The sequence below is a fragment of the Carassius carassius genome, chromosome 20 (genome assembly GCF_963082965.1).
Source record: "Carassius carassius chromosome 20, fCarCar2.1, whole genome shotgun sequence".
NCBI classification, from domain to species: domain Eukaryota; kingdom Metazoa; phylum Chordata; class Actinopteri; order Cypriniformes; family Cyprinidae; genus Carassius; species Carassius carassius.
The window spans coordinates 18,586,412-18,603,579 of record NC_081774.1 but is presented as its reverse complement, the minus strand read 5'-3'; the positions used below and the strand labels follow the sequence as shown (position 1 = coordinate 18,603,579).

At 36.0% G+C, this 17,168-nt stretch overlaps 1 protein-coding gene across 3 annotated transcripts in view; it reads right to left on the bottom strand.

The window, feature by feature from the left end:
* Window positions 1-734: 734 nt before the first annotated feature.
* The window catches only part of LOC132096579 (thymocyte selection-associated high mobility group box protein TOX-like), a 57,623-nt gene continuing 41,189 nt past the window's right edge, over window positions 735-17,168 (bottom strand). For all 3 annotated transcript variants that reach the window (XM_059502023.1, XM_059502025.1, XM_059502024.1), the window contains 6 exons: window positions 13,503-13,754; window positions 12,044-12,274; window positions 9,359-9,439; window positions 6,642-6,995; window positions 2,310-2,458; window positions 735-2,224 (listed from right to left, as the gene is read on the bottom strand). In XM_059502023.1, the coding sequence (XP_059358006.1) occupies window positions 2,188-2,224; window positions 2,310-2,458; window positions 6,642-6,995; window positions 9,359-9,439; window positions 12,044-12,274; window positions 13,503-13,754 (1,104 nt within the window). In that variant the 3' untranslated portion in view covers window positions 735-2,187. The remainder of the gene's footprint in view (window positions 2,225-2,309; window positions 2,459-6,641; window positions 6,996-9,358; window positions 9,440-12,043; window positions 12,275-13,502; window positions 13,755-17,168) is intronic.

Below are 17,168 nucleotides of genomic sequence, written 5' to 3'. Positions count from 1 at the left end.
GCTGGACATTGTCCAAATAGGGTTTTAGGTCAAAAGGAAGTTGATTTCCATTTACAGAACCTAATTTTGACCGTGTTTTACCTAAAACTACAACTAATAAAACACTTCAGCTGTACATAATTGTTTTATGATTTGTACTTTCACAATCCAGAATCTTTTAACAAGTTTAAATAATTAACCTACTATTGTAGGTCTGTTCATTTTGAGTGGTGGATGATATTGTCAGGGGATATATTCACTCTTTTCATTATTCCCCTATACATTTTGCTTTAGGTTGAGTATGAAGTATGCAACAGTAATGTTGTGTAGTTTAAAAAAATTGACAGAAATAAGACAAAATTCTGATGTCCTGTATCATTAGATTACTGTTGTTCCTTTGCATTATGGAGACAGTTTTTGCAGAAAAACAGTGACTTATGACACTAAGGAAGCATTTAGTGGTGAAGGGGTCCGTGGCCGCTGTATGGCAGGGCAGGAATGTGCTCTTGACTTTGGGAGGTTTATTTGTGCGGCGTTCATGGTTGGAAAATGGATTGTTATTATTACGCTCTGTATCAACAACTCTGTGACCCAGTTGTGAGATATGAGTGAGCAAGAGAATTAGTGTTCATTATACATAAACTTAAGCTTGACCTTTTCTGCCAGAGAATTTATGAGGTTCGAAATGTTTTAAATAATATTCCATACAAATATTTTGCCCTGGATCTCTCGCAATGAAACACTCGTGACACTCGTTGATGAATTACTGCACAAAAATGCAGGTTTGCCTTTATTTATTTTCAAACACAATAAAAACTAAATAAGAATTATTCACATTGTTGCCTGGATCAATTCTGGCAAAACAAATGAACAGAAAAACATCCCTGGAACTCTAACATAATTACTCAAAAAACACCTACAGTTATTTTTTTTCCTTCATAAATAGGCGCAAACAAGTACCATAAAAAGATCTCATATAGACACAGTGTAGAGGAATAGTAAATGATCAGCCATATGCCAGGGTTATACAGCAACTCTCCAATCTGCCACTGTTTCTTCTAATTAACACCATATAAGCATCTGACACTTTCATACACATAGTTTGGATGACATTAATCAATATGCCAGAAGTGATACAAAAGAAGTATTTTGCGTAATACAAAATAAACTTTTCTTTAGGACTTTCCTTAATGAATCATTTCATCAACCTTAACGTTATTAAACTTGGGAAAAGAATACTTCTTTAGTCTCTTTAGTCGGTCTAATCAACAGCGACATCCGCTGCCAAGAAATTACCCCTCTTGGCTAATTATCCCTTTTCGAGTTTTAAACGAACTGGTGTGGTCCAATTCAAAATCACATTGTTACTAGAAAAAAAAAAGTTGAATTCTTATACTCTAGGAGTAACACAGATTCTATTTACAGCTTGAAACAACCCGTTCGGCCGTTCATAACCTTCCTATGAGCCACTGTTTTATACTTACAACAGAACTCTGTTTCTAAGGCAGTTGACTAGAAAAGATCATTACAGAGAGGAAGAATGATACGACGAGAAAGAGGAGCGGGCGAGACGCAGGAGTCATATCGTCTGCATTCTTTTTTTGTGGCTTTTTGTTTCTTTTCTGTTTTCGGATTGCGATTTCCCTCTTTGTACAAAAAAGAAGTTCTGTTTTGGCTTTCGTTCCGCCGTTTGTCAGCGAGAGCTTGGAGTCTCCGACGCGCAGCGGTAAGTGCTTAGAAACCGATGGATTGACACAACCTTCCTGCGAGGCAAATTGACCTACGCAACGTCTTAAAAACCACAAGCAATCTCCAATAAAACACACGTCTACAGGGGGTTTCCTTATTAGGACGCGGAACAATAGGAGGGCGTTAAAAGTCAATATCATTAGAGAGGTGATTGCATTGAAACTAATTTTAGCATACAATTTACATGTTCATGCTAGCGATGATTTAAACTCTATTTTAAAGATCCAAAATGTCTGAATGTCAGAAGCTAGAAGGAGATACAAATTCCAAAGCCACCACGGTAGGGTGCACTAAAGTGTGAGCCATGAGAAAGAAAACATTCAAACGTTGGTTTGCTGATGCGTGGATTGTGTCTAGTCTAAAGTAAGCCTGAACAATACAGGTCCTGAATAGCTGTATTGGGATGAGGAACTGCCTTGGTTCTGTGAGCGTGAAGGAGCGTGGGGTTGGGCGAGTCGATCAGGTCAGGTACAGGGCTTTGTCCCTCTGCAGGGCTCTGTGGAGGGAGATACGAACAAGTCAACATGGCTGCTGGAGAAAATTGCTTATTATCCTGAATGATATGGCTAGTGTCCGCTCACCCATTGCCGCAGTAGTCAGGGGTCCAGTCCAGGCCCTGGGTCGGTCCATTCCTGCAGCCCGTGCGGTAGTCCATTGAAGGGGACAGGCCGGGTCCGGCGGAGGATGTGACATTTACCATGTTCTGATACTCTGCCTGAAGGGGGAAACCCTGAACACAACAGCAGATTACATATGAGATCTTACATGCTGCAGGTCCCACAAAGTCAAGGCCTGTAATGTATGAGAGCAAATGGGATCTGTTATATAATAATAAGTATTTATATGCTAGTATTGCAGCACAATGTTAAGGGAATAATTCTGGCCAAAATGGAAATTCATGCATTATTTATTTATTCATGGTCATCATGCTGTTTTTTTGTCAGTTAAACACAAAAGTAGACATTTTTAAGTAATGGTTACGCAGCTATTCTCAAAGTGACCAGGGGAAGCAATAAAATGGCTTTGCGTGGGCAACTGAAGTTATGTAAGTAGCTGAAAATGTAAGTAATATAAGGCTGTGCAATTACATTAAACAAGTAATGTTTTCATAGGCTTCACATATGCTTGGGGTCAGGAAGATTTTGGAAGAAGTCTCTTATGCTCACCTAGGCTGCATTTATTTGATCAAAAATACTGTAAGACAGTAATATTGTGAAATATCATTACAATTTGAATTAATTCTAATTTGGATGTATTTTGAAATTTCATTTCATTTCCTCCTCACATGATCCTTCAGAATGTTGAAAACAGGGCTGTTTAATCTTTTTGTGAATTCCATGATACATTTTTAGTTCAGGATTTATTTGTGGCATTTATTGTGGCATTTAAATAAATAGAAATACATTTATTTATAATAAACTTATTTAACCCCAATCTTGTGAACGGTAGAGTAAACTTAAAGGGAGAGGATGGTGATCTGTGAATAATGACTCAAATTTGGATCTGTTCACACAAATTGGACTAATTGTATTTATTTGTTGTTCATTTTTGGAGCTTGACATATTAAAGCTATAATGGCAAGAGCTCTCTCATGGATTCTTGTAGATGTTTACTTTTGAGTTCCACACAGCAAATGGGTCTGGAATAGCATAATTTTCATTTTTGGGTAAACTGTCCAACTACATAAATATTTAAACAGAGAGTTGTATTAAAGCCAGGCATGAGAATGCTGCACTAGCTTTCCTGTTTTTATTTTCTGAGAGAAACCAGAGCAAAGCAGCTCGTCCAATCTAATTCCAGCAAACATCCTACAGGATCTGAAGTGGACATGATGACAGTGTAGCGCAAGCAGCCTCAAATGAGCATTAATGAGGAACTGCATTCGGTGGTCGGAGAGACCGGTGGGGGTCGACGAAAAACAAACAGAGCAGATATTCTAATTTGAAGACTTCTTCTCTGCTCTTAGTCTAAGAAAGACTGCATGTGAAAAGGAAGTTAATCTCAGTGGTACACAAGAGAATCTGCCTGAAAGAGCAAGACAGCAGGTGGCTGCGTTTTTTTCCCCCTCCAGAGATTCTACCTATTCATGAATTGTTCCTCAAATTCTTCTCCTTCATTCGATCACAAAGGCTCCATCTGCCCCTTTGTGTCCCCCCCCCCATCACTGCCCCACCTCCCCCCAGCCCGCCTCGGCTCACCGAAAAAGTTGAACCGCGCGTTTTTGTTTGCTCTCCACAAATATGCAAAAATGAACGAGGATTATTACTCCCCTTTGGATTTAAAAACTCTCCCATAAAGGCAGGATCTGCGGAACAGGCTTAAGAACTCCCCAAACGGAGGAGAGAAAAGCCAAGTTTAAGCATTCGTACTCTCCTCCAAAAGATTGACACAGCCATACAAGGAGCCCTGTGGTAATCTAAAATTGGACTTCAGACAAATTCACACTATAATCTGCATGAAAATTAGACACTTTTTTGCCTCACGCCGATGATCATCCACGGCAATAGTTAATTTTCCTGCCGAGGAGTGATAAAAAAGAAGCACATGAAATTCAGTCAAGTAGTTGCTCTTTTAAATACAACGTTTCCCAGAATTCCCAGCGGGCACAGGAAGAGAAACTTACAACAATTGGTCTTTCATATTCAGATGTGAATGGCAAACTTTTTTTGCCGCAACAGTTTGAATTGGAAATAAGTTTTTCGCTTTCGTCCTTGAGGGAATCCTTGATGTTGCCAATGAAGAACACAATTCAAACACAAACAGCTCGTCACTCAATGCTGGCCCGGCGCTGTCATTGGATAGCGTGTCACCTGTTCTTCCGACCACCTGATTCATCTCTTTTTATGAAGCTAATCCCTGTTTACCCCAAGACAATGTGATTCTCCGCCCTCTCCTTCTCTCCAGCACCAGTCAGTCCTGCCTCCCAGCTGATGCTCATCTCTTAAAGAGCTTCCAGACACAAGGGTGCTATTCATTAGGACCTCATTACAACCTCATCTCAATCCCACTGAAGTTCCAGCGCAACTCAAGGCTATTAAGACATGAAACGGATCAACACGGAACTCACCGCGAGTGCTTAAGGAGACTTGGGCTTCAAACCTCTCTTTAACCACCTCTGCTTGAGATCTCTATTAGAGGAACGAGGGTTTAATTAGCACTGATGCTAATAATAAGGCTGCAGTCGAAACACCCTCTTCCTCCTCACACATAAACACAGTGGAAGTTATTTCAAAAGAGGTCTTTTTCTCTTTAATTGGATTTTTGGGGGGTTTGTGTGCGAACGGGTAGAGCCTTTATTTGCTTTTTCTTTTTTGCTGTTGTCTACGTCCTCCAAAACCAGCCTTCTCCTCCTATACACTTTAGCAGAGAACTAATTTAATTTCCTTCGGCCCGGTCTGAAAAACTGTTTTCATCAGATAGCTGAGGCGTTTTGTCTTCCACACTGATGTATTCATCAATCTCAATGTGAGTTTTTTTTTTTGTTCAACCTTAAGTCACATCCAAATCCTAATGCATCTGTTTATTACAGAGAGAAAATTGAAAATCTGTCTGTGTGATATGCTGGGATTTTTTTGCACAGTGTGGACATAAAACAAGCTGGCAGATATTAATGATTCCTCTCTTGACCTCATTCGTCGGTGTGAGAGATAGGCTGAGGGGGCCGGAAATGATGAAAAACGAAACGTTGCTGCATCTGCTGCATAAACAGCACTTCCTCCACTCTCACGTTCATACACACATATACGCTTTACTATCTTCTCCATGATAATGTATAATGGAAATTAGAGAAGAATCAGACAAGGCGGGTTCTCCAAGAGGTTTATGGAAAATAGATTGGAGGGGGGGCGGAACCTTTAATTGGCCTGACTTGGTGTCTGTCTTTCCTCTTTTTGGTCTTGCTCTAATAACAGTGAAAAGGCTGCTAATGGTTTTCTTTGATTAAAGTCAACATTAAACAAGAGTTCACAACTTAATTTAATTCCAGAATGTGATATATTTAACATTACAAGAAGAAGAAAGATATAGGGCTTTATGCTATCTATTGGGAATTGATTGGATGGTGAAAAGTGCTGTGTATATAAGTGGTCTTTGGTTGGTTTCAATTGTTTCCTATTTTAAAATTTTACAGTAAAACTATAATATTGTGAAATTATTACAATTAAAAATAATGGTTTATTTTACAATTTTACAGTAAAACAGTAAAATGTGAAATAATTACAATTAAAAATATTTTTTTTTTTTACAATTTTACAGTAAAACAGTAATATTGTGAAATTATTACAATTTTAAAAAATCCTATTTGAGAAATTTACAGTAAAACAGTAATATTATACAATTATAAGAATTAAAAATAATTATTTTACAATTTTACAGTAAAACAGTAATGTTCTGAAATTATAATTTAAAATAATTGTTTTCTGTTTTATGATTTTACAGTAAAAACAGTAATATTGTGAAATTATAACAATTAAAGATAATTGTTCCCTATTTTACAATTTTACAGTAAAAACAATTTTACAATGTAATTTATTTAGCTGAATTTTCAGCTGCAATTACTTCAGAAATCATTGTAATATGCTGGTTTACTGCTCAACAAACATTACTTATTATTAATGTTCAAACAGTTGTCCTGCTTGATATTTTTGTGGAACTTTTTTGAACAACATTTATTTAAAATAGATTATTTAAAATAGAATTATTTGCAACATTATAAATGTCTTCACTGTCATTTGTGAACAATTTATTGCATCTTTGCTGAATACAATTATGAATTTCTTTCATTTTTTTCTGTCTTTTGAATAGTATAGCATATAGGAACTTATTTTAAATATACATGTTGACTCAAAATTCAAAAGTATCTAAAAAGCAAAAGGTGCATTATTCATTGTTGACATAATGAATGGTTGTCTCACCTGGGCCATGGATGGGGAGTGCAGGGGCAGCTGGTGGCTGCTGAGCTGCTGTTGTTGCTGGTGGAGACTGAGGTGCTGGTGTAAGGGGGGGCTGATCTGCAGTGGAGGGGGGGACGAGCCCGCCATGCTCCCCATGTTCACTGCTCCTTGCATGGGCGCGTTGGGCCGGGATCCATTTCCTCGAGCTAGGCCTGGCTGCATCGGGGTCAGGTGGGGACTGAGTCCTGCCTGCTGGTGGTACGGAGAAGCCATGTAGAGACCTGGGTGAGACTGGCCTGCCCCGGAGAAAATTGGTGGCTTGGGTCCAAACATCTGAGAGGCCTGTGCCTTCACATCGCCTGGGTCATTGTAGCTCTAAAGAAAGTTAAAAAAGTGGTTAATATATATATATATATATATTTATAAATATTGGATTTCTCTGTATATTCCACTCAGTCCCCAATATCTCCATTCTGGTTGCATGCCTTAAATGTTGCTACACATTATATATATATATATATATATATATATATATTTAAATATTAGGGGTGGCACGGTTCGCTGAAAAAAACCTGTACACACAGTTCGGTACGTGCTGGGACTGCGGTTCAACTTAAATCCAAAGCATCTGTAATATGGTTTGCTATAAATAGCAGTTAATATATGTTTCTGTTGATGGATGCCCATCTGGATTCCCCGACATTACAACAATAGCGACGAGAAAAAAAAAAAACCTGGACAAACCATTCACTCTTGATCAATGTGAATGATTTATGCTGGAATATGAGCAGTCGTTTATTCTGTCATCATCCGGGTGCTGAAAGCGCGTGCGCACAGATGAGACCTGAACAGCACACGTTAATATGTATTTAAACTAAACTCATTTAAGCTTTGTCAGTTTAAACATTTAAGAGCCAGAATACACGAGCTCGCGCGCGCAGTGAGAAGATTTGTGCATGTGCTCATCCGAAGTGTGCAAACCCACGCCTCAGAACACGCACAAATATAAAATCTCACTGAAGTATTGTGTTTAATTGGACAAATTCAGACAAAAATTATGTCAAAATGCCCGCCTTGGTAAGTATCCTACAGCAGACATAACCGGGTGAACGTATGCTACTGTATCAGTGTATTCTCTTAAAGTGACAGTCTTTATATTAATAGAAACAGCAACAACAAAGAAATCACTCACTGCTCTTGATTAAAAAGCTTTTATAACTTTAATAAAGAATTATATTTAATTTTTATAGTCCAATATGCAATGCTGTTTTACCTTTGATTACTTTATTCAATTTCTGTACCTAAAAACTTATGCTAGACCTGCCCCAAAAAAAAAAAACTGAAAATCACTGTTTATTGTTTGTATCTTTACTCTATTGTATTTATGCGTGCTGCTGCTTGTAGTTGGATAGAATATTCTTCTTCTTCTTCTTTTTATTAGAAAGTATAGTTTTTCAATAAACATAGTACATACCGAACTGTACCGAAAACCGTGACTCTAAAACCGCGAAACAAACCGAACCGTGAAAAAATTGAACCGTGCCACCCCTAATATATATATATACAGTACAGACCAAAAGTTTGGAAACATGACTATTCTTAATGTTTTTGAAAGAAGTTTCTTCTGCTCATCAAGCCTGCATTTATTTGATCAAAAATACAGAAAAAAATGTAATATTGTGATATATTATTACAATTTAAAACAATTGTTTTTAAATTTATTATACTTTAAATTATCATTTATTTCTGTGATGCAAAGCTGAATTTTTAGGATCATTATCACATGATCCTTTAGAAATCATTCTAATATGATGATTCATTATCAAAGTTGGAAACAGTTCTGCTGCTTAATATTTTTCAGAACATGTGATACTTTTTTAGGATACTTTGATGAATAAAAAGAAAAACAAAAAAGAAGCTATGTTTTTAAAATATAAATATTTTGTAATAACAATATACACTACTGGTCAGTAATTTGGGGTCAGTAATTTTTTTTTTCTTTCTTTTTTTTTAAATAAAATCAATACTTTTATTCAGCAAGGATGTGTTAAATTGATAAAAAGTGATAGTAAAGAAAATATATTATTAAAATATATATTATTAGAATTTTTTTTTATTTTGAATAAATGCAGATCTTTTTAACCTTTTATTCATCAAATATATTAGACAGCAGAACTGTTTCCAACACTCATAATAAATCAGAATATTAGAATGATTTCTAAATGATCATGTGATAGACTGATGTTACATGTGACACTGAAGGCTGTAATGTAATGATGAGTAATGATGCTGAAAATTCAGCTTTGCATCACAGGAATAAATTATTTTTTTAAAGTATATTCAAATAGAAAACTATTATTTTAAGTTGTAATAATATATCACAATATTACTGTTTTTTCTGTATTTTTGGTCAAATAAATGCAGGCTTGATGAACAGAAGAAACTTCTTTCAAAAACATTAAAAAATTTAATTTTTCCAAACTTTTGGTCTGTACTATATATATATATATATATATATATATATATATATATATATATATATATATATATATATATATATAAAATATTGGATTTCTTGCAAACAACGATAGCATGAAAAAAAATTCACGCTCTCTTCATAATATTTCCATTTAGGTGTTCGATGGGAATCTATTTATTACTCAAACTAAAAAACATCTCAAAACTGCCAAACAGGAACATCTCAAAATGTCCCTTCTCAAATGCCCGGAGTCATTTACCTGAGACACGAGGCTCGCTCTGTACGCAGCCAGCTGTTTGAGGTACTCCTTCTTTGCGGTTTCTGTTTTTTTCTTGTACATCTGCCATGATAAAACAAACAAACAACAAAAATATATATATATTAAGAGGCCAAAGCTGTTCTTCATGTTCCTGTGCACAATTATTCTTAGAAATGGGATCTAATGGCAGTCCATTTATGAGCCATAATGCGTAATTGTTGTTGGAGCACTGAAATGGTGCTTGAGTGCAGCCCACTTTATCCATCGCTTGTTCTTCTGCCTTTATGGACTGTCCATATTTCCCCTTTCAGTTGGGGCATATGTGTAATTATTTGCCCATCAATACATCTGTGCTGTTATTACCTCAACCAATAGACATCTACTAAAAAGACAAGAGCAGAGGAGAGATAGAGAAAGAAAGAAAAAAAGCAGCAGAGAGACATGATGTTCTTTTATCAGGCAAACATCCTCTCCTGTGTAAAAGTACTTTTAAGTGTTTTCATCAGCTTCACCGGCTGAGTGTTTTACATAGTCAAAAGAGCACAAAATAAACGACTACAAAAAAATAAAACAGCTTTTTATTACTGTAGATGCCGTCTGGTGGCTTTGGTGAGAGAAATGGGTACTTTCAGTTGTGTTTATTCTGAAATCAGAAGCGGCTCTCGTAGTCATGTCATTCTTCAAAACCTAAATTCACACCCTAAAAAACAGTCTAGATGTTAACATAAGTGCTAATCCTTTTCATCCTCACGGCTTTCAGTCTTAAAAGGAACCTTAATGAGGGTATTATGCATTTACAAGGGTATTTACTGTAGTACATAAGCTCTAATATAACACTTTTATATACACGTTTGTTGTAATGCACTGCAAATGAAAATTAATTGTTATTTGACTGCGTGCTCTAATGAGTACCAAAAAAAAAAAAGTACTCAAACTGAAATTCTTTGTCATTCCAATCCTTTTTTTTTTTTTGCTCATACAGTTCCAGTGTTGTTTTGGACTCCAATGACTTTCATTATATAAACAAAAACTGCTTAAATATTCTTAAACATTTTTTACTTTTTATTTTGTAATTTTGGGATAAACTGTGCATTTTTTTGTATCAGTTTTTACAAATGTTTGGTTACACTTTATTTTAAGCTGTCCTTGTTACAGTGTAATTATACAGTACATTTAAGTACTGAATAATGTTAATTAACTATATGTACTTACTATATTGTTAGGGTTAGGATTAGGGTTGGGTTTAGGGTTACTTGCATGTAATTATGCACAGTTTATTGTTATTTATAATAGTAAGTTGGCTACATGTTTTAAGTACTATGAGAGGAACTATTAATTTAAAATAGTCTTAAGTACTTTGAAAATCAACTTTGGGGAGTAACTAGTTACTGTACATGTAACAGAATTATTACATCATTTAAATACAATATAAATGTAACTGTAATCAGATACAGTTACTGAGCAAAAAAAATGGTAATTAAATTACAGTTCCTAATGAAAAGGTTAAAGATTACATCTGAATAATTTTCACACACAAACTGATTTAAATGATTTATTTCCAAAACTGCATTGGCTGCTCTAAAATTTGAGACACCAGTGTTTCAGGAGTTTAGGACACAGAACAGGACACATGCTTATTTGATAACTATTTTTCTTTACTATTTGGGTTTGTATTTATGCTTTATTTTTTTTAAGAATAACACGTTTTTGTTTTTAGTTTTTTTTCAAAAGAATTGTTAAATGCCAGTATTGCCTGTCAAAACTAAAAGGTCTGATTTATTAAAAAACATTTGCATAGCTATTAAACTATATCTGATGCTTAAATCTGTATTTAACCACAAAAAAATCTCAAAGTAAAAATAGGTGCTAATGTCTGATTTTGTGGTGGCTGTGCTTTACAATTAAATGATTATATTATATTATATAATCATATAATCATATTCTATTATATAAATGATTATCTACTTTTATATTCAAGTTAAAAAGGTTAGTGTTGAGTTCTACTGTAAGCTTAACCCTGCTGCTTTAAATGTTTGAAAATGATTAACATTTAAAAACATTTGTCAAAAATGTAGAAAAGTAATCAATTATATCACTTTAATAAAGTATCTGAAATTTTTACAATACTTATTACATTTTAAATAGGGAAACATGTAATATGTAACTTGTTAAATTTCCAAAGTAACCTTTCCAACACAGAATGCAATTAAATAAAAATAAAAATGCTATTGCTTACTACATTACAGACTGTATTCATGTCAAATGCGTACCGAAACTTGATAAAGCGATTAGCAGACCCCACAAAACCTTTGTTTGTTATGTTCCAATGAAAAAAAATTTGCACTTATTGCACTGTTTTCACACCTGACTTTAAGACTTCCCCTACCATGCACAACCACGCTGATGTTAGACCACAACACCACTGCACAGACAATGTTATTCTCTGATTGCACAAGGGGAAATCAACAAATGTTCTGACCAACATGTGCGTCATCGCATCTGCTGTCATAACAAATCGGTATGTGGATATACTTTTGTATATACTGTAGAAAATACCTTAGATAATAAACAAAACATGTGCTGTGTGTATAGAAAGAGATAGACTTTATGATTCAGCCACAAGATCTTAGCAAGATAAAGGACTTTTTTCACGTTTGCAAGATTTAAAAAAAGAGAAAAAGTCACCTGTTTCTGTTCCTCGCCCAGGCCGTCCCACATGGAGGCAACTATTTTAGAAACCTCCCCAAATGTGGCATTCGGGTTTTGGCCTTTGATAGCTGCCTGCGTGTCTCTGAAGAACAGGGCGTAGGCTGACACTGGCTTCTGAGGCTCGTTGGGGTCTTTCTTCTTCTTCTTCTTGGGGGTTTTGGGCTTCTTGGCCATGTCTGTGGCTGCTCTCTTCTCTGCCCCACTGATCTGAATTGTAAACAATAGATATCCAATTAGATTAAGCCATAATAACAGCTTTATGAATGAATTGTCTTCCTAAAGCAAGTTAGTGAGCCTTGTCTCCAAAGCCTGGAGCTACTTGTTAAATTTTAATGACTATCGTGCATTATTCGTACTGTATGTACCGGGTTCCCACGCATTTTTACCAATAATTTTCCATGACGTTTGCAGTTGCTTGTGATCACCAGATAAATATTTCTATAAAGACTGCAGCTGCAGAGAACAATTTCTAGACAATGAAATATTAATTTTAATATACAGTATCAATATGGCATTGGGATTATTACATATGGTTACAGATCTGTTTACTTCAAAGGGCAATCAGATATTTCTACCCACTTTGGGGAATTTGAATTGCATGTAGAAATACCATAAAATACACATTTTACAAGTAATTTTAATATAGGAAATAGATTGAATTTTTTGCATTAAAAATGACAAGATAAATATTTGATCATAGATATATTTAGACTATTATGTGTCATTCTAATAGTTTAAATATCTAAATATTTATAAACCTTAAAATAAAACAAAACATAAGTTTGCTTGAAATAAAAAAAAATTGTTTCCAAGTTCAGTGTGAAAAAATATTGTTTAAGGTATATTTGTGTTGAGTTACACTTTAACTCTGTAAATGTTAAATGATCTAAAAAGACAATTAGTTGAATTACTTGAATATGAATTAGTCACCAGCCTAAAGCTTCGTAATCGTAACAGCCCTAATTCTGAAAATGTCCACTACATTTTAATTGAAGTGACTAAAATATCAGACCGTGACACTCTGTATAAACACAAAAAGCTCATACTTGTGTATGTTTACAGCTCTTGACTTATTAATGCTGAACCATGTCTTCTGTGTTACGCAAAAATATCTTAGCAGAGCATATAAATGACCACACTTTCCACAGGATCAGTACTGATGTGAGTTTTGGAGAAAATGTACTGTATTTTGGCTGTGAAGAACAGACTTGAGGCAGATCAGTGTCTTAGCAAATCTATGTTTCAGGAAACATGGCAGTACAACTTGCTAAAAGGTCAGCAATGACTCATTCCTTTTAATACACTCTATTTTGCGACAGTGCATGTGAACATATGTGTGTGTCTGTGTGTGTGTGAGGAAGATAAGCTTTTTTATTCATGAGATCACAGAAGGGGTAAAACTCTCTCTCTCTCTCTCTCTCTCTCTCTCTCTCACCTTGGCAGCATCATCTGCATCGTCCTCATGCACGGAGCTGGAGGGGGAGGGTGTGGCTGACTTGCTCTCTGGTGGAGACGGGGATCCATGGGTGCCACTGCTGTTATTCAGACCCAGCTGAGTATTGAGTTGTGATTGGTTGATAGTGGTCAGCTGACCTTGAGGAACCATGCCAGGTTGGACCCTGGGTCTGAGTGTGTCCACCTGAGGATGGCCGCCGTAACGTGAGTCTGAGTTGACCATTTGCTGCATCTGGAAGATTAAAATAAAATTTAATTTCAAACAAAAATACCTAGATTTTCAAATGCATTTTTCAAATAAATGGAACCTCAATGCATTTCTGTTGATTGCAAGTTAAAGGAATGAAAGTTTGAAGCATCATTTTGTAGCAAAATCAACTTGGATGCTGTTTCTTTAAAAACAAATAAACAAACAAACAAAACCAGAAGTTACAATAAGGCACTAATAATGGAAGGGGATGCTTATAATTTCTTATATTATAAAGACCATATAATATTATATATTTAGTGAAAGGTTAGTGAATTGTTATTTTTTTCACATTATGATCATGTTGTTTATTCCTTTCGCCTGTAACAGTGAAACGTTGAATATTTTTTAATATATGCGCATATATTTTTCAATATATGCTTATAACAAACAATACAACCAATATGTTATGCTAATAAGTAACTAATTAATAGTGAGAATCGGTCCCTATGCTAAAGTGTTACCAAATATTAATTTAAAAAGTAAATGTACTAGTCTTATTAAATAATACTTGGTTAAACAATAGAAATCCCTTAAAGGTCTACATATACATCCGAACATAATCCCAGTGTTAAATAGCACTAACACCTCCATCCATACCTTATAACAGGTTTGGGTTTTCACTATCCTGCTGTTGTGAATGCTAGTCTGTAGCAGGGTGTAGAAACATTGCTTTTGTACACTGTATCTGGGGGATAAATCACTTCCGACAAGGACAAGCCCTGTAGCTGTAGTCCGTCACCTGATCCTGTCTGAAGCAACAGGTGACCTGAAATGTACCCCACGCCCACCATTGTATGCAACACAATGCCCCCGACAGGTGGAGCTTTGGGGTTAGAGGCCACGGGCATTTCTCTGAAGGACAGGTGACTCCCCACATAAACACTTCAGACACACTGGACCCTCATTGCTCAAAACATACTGAAATTGCTTTCTAACATCTCTTATTTTGAAGAGAGCCTGTGAGAGTACAGAATAATGCTAATGCCAATATTTCACATATTTCATACTGCCAGAAGCTGAGAGTTACACAGGAAAAGTAGTGTATAATGTTTAAAAATGCATTACATGTTGTGCCATGCACACAGTATGTAATGCATTTTTGAGTGGTGCTGTGATACTCCGGTGTTCTGGGTGATTGCCAGGGCTTTTATCATTTAAATTAAGTGATAAATATATTTAAAATATACATTTTAGTTTTAAAAACAACAATAAGCCAACAAGACTTTCATGTTTTTAACTTGATTAATTAATTTAACACGTGAAAGTGTTTATGTTGTGTTTAATGGAGCATCGGAAAGACTATTAATTTACGAGAATTCGGCATGTATCTGAAAGCAGTTGACTGGACGGATTAATGACATGACAACATTACACAGCTATACGGAGGAAATTCTTGAATCCGTGCGGTTTTAGCGGTTAACTGACTAATCATAAACTGACACCGGTGAAAATGTCAAGTTCTCATGAAATGGCTGGAAAAAAAGATCGCAGTGGAAAACTGTTCAACTTTTCAGGGGGTTTAACCATTACGATGTTAATGGATGGGACAAAGTTTCATTTTTCAGCTAAATGCATTCACCTTCATACACACCTTATTAATACATTCTGTGTTTTCAGTATTATACCCTTCCCACTCCATTTCTTGTGAAACATCTGTGTTTTCTTGGGGGGACTTTTTCTGCTATTTAACCAGACAATACCCACCTTGTGTGGGTAATAAGACAATGTGGTCAGTTTTAGGTAGAAAACACATTTCAACTTAAAACCACGCATGCTGATAAAGGTCACTTTCCATTTCTTGGTAAAACAAAACCTAGAGGCAGGACAAGCTCTCTGGCAGTAACTAAGTGTGAAATCAGCGACAGATTGTTTAATCATACCGCAATAACTAGCGAAATTTCTCAAGTTTACAGCGAATGGATCAACATGGCTGCTGAAAAACAACTCAAATCGCGTTTGTAAGAGCGAGGTTGTAATGGTATTTATCATCTGAGCTCACCATTAATCTCCACTACACAGAGGACAAAGGCTTGCCAGGGATGAATAGAGGTCACGTGATGAGGTCACAGACAAAAGCCCTAAAGGTTGCCTGTTCTGCACTTTTTAAGTTTTAAATAACAAATGGCTGCCTGGGCTGGCTGTTTTTTCATCAGATCCACTGACCCGTGCTGCAAAGGAGGTCATACTCATTTGATATCAATTTCTTTTAAATCACAGGGCAAATTGTAATCACATGTACAGTAGGAGACTATTTGCATGCTTATCTTCCTATAGTGTGCGACAGAGATGCATGAAAGGGACGAGAGAACCCAGCTTTCCATGGAGTCCAATGACATTTTAAAGGGAGGAGAATAATGTCTACTTTACTCTGGCTTTCACTTAAGGGGCACTTTCATGTCCTTCTGTTTCCATTAAAAAGGTATAAATAGCTTAAGTGCTGGACTAGATCAGAGCCAATTGTTTGCTCATGGTAATAAAACCACAGCCCAACGATAAGGTCTTTTTCAGGCAGAGTAATGAGGGTGTATTTCATGTCCTTGCGTTACTGTAGATCTTTATAAGCTAAAAGACACGCTGGCTTTTTTGTTTACCCTTTTGATCATCTGAAATATATTCCGGCATAATCTTAGCTATTAATTTCATTTGCTCTGGAGTTAATCCGCTTCAAAATCGCTGTTGTTTTATTTATGGCAATAATACCTTCGTCAGTCTACATGAAGGAAAACACCCAATATTTATGACATGCAGGAGTACATATGAGAAGTGAGTGAGGTAATTTGGAGTAAAAAAGCTTAAAGCCGTATTACACCATCTGTCATTTGGACATGCCAGAGTTTAATTGCTCTAATTTTACAAGAGCGCACGCAAATACATGTCTCTTATTAAACATGACTGTAAATGATCTATGTGAAAGCAGCCTAATAGAAGTGGCTTGTCACACTGCACTTTCAAGGTCTCAAATGTGGCCGTTTTGCAGCGTGCTGCAAACTGTAGGCTTTGCTGCAAATTTACAATAAATGGAGATTTATGTCCATTACTGTTCCTTTTTTTTTTTAGGCCACTGCTGGATGAGGATTTAGTGGCTTTTGCGCTGATGATGGACAATCTTGCTGCTTTTTGCCGCTCACGCCCTCTCTCTCTCTCCTCCGCTGTCAGCTCTGTTTAGATTTGCACATTTTACACACATCAACTTGTGCTTATTTAAGCGGACACGTGGCTTTCTGGAAAGCAAACCTTACCTGAGCTCTTCCAATAAATTTGTCACGTTTTATGCGAAAGAACGGCCTGATAAGATCTCATCTCCCACGTTATATGTTTAAAAAGCAGCCTTCCCGTTTCTCAGAACTGGGGGATCTATTTAGCCATTCGGCTGTATTTACTTTCATTCTTTTTAAT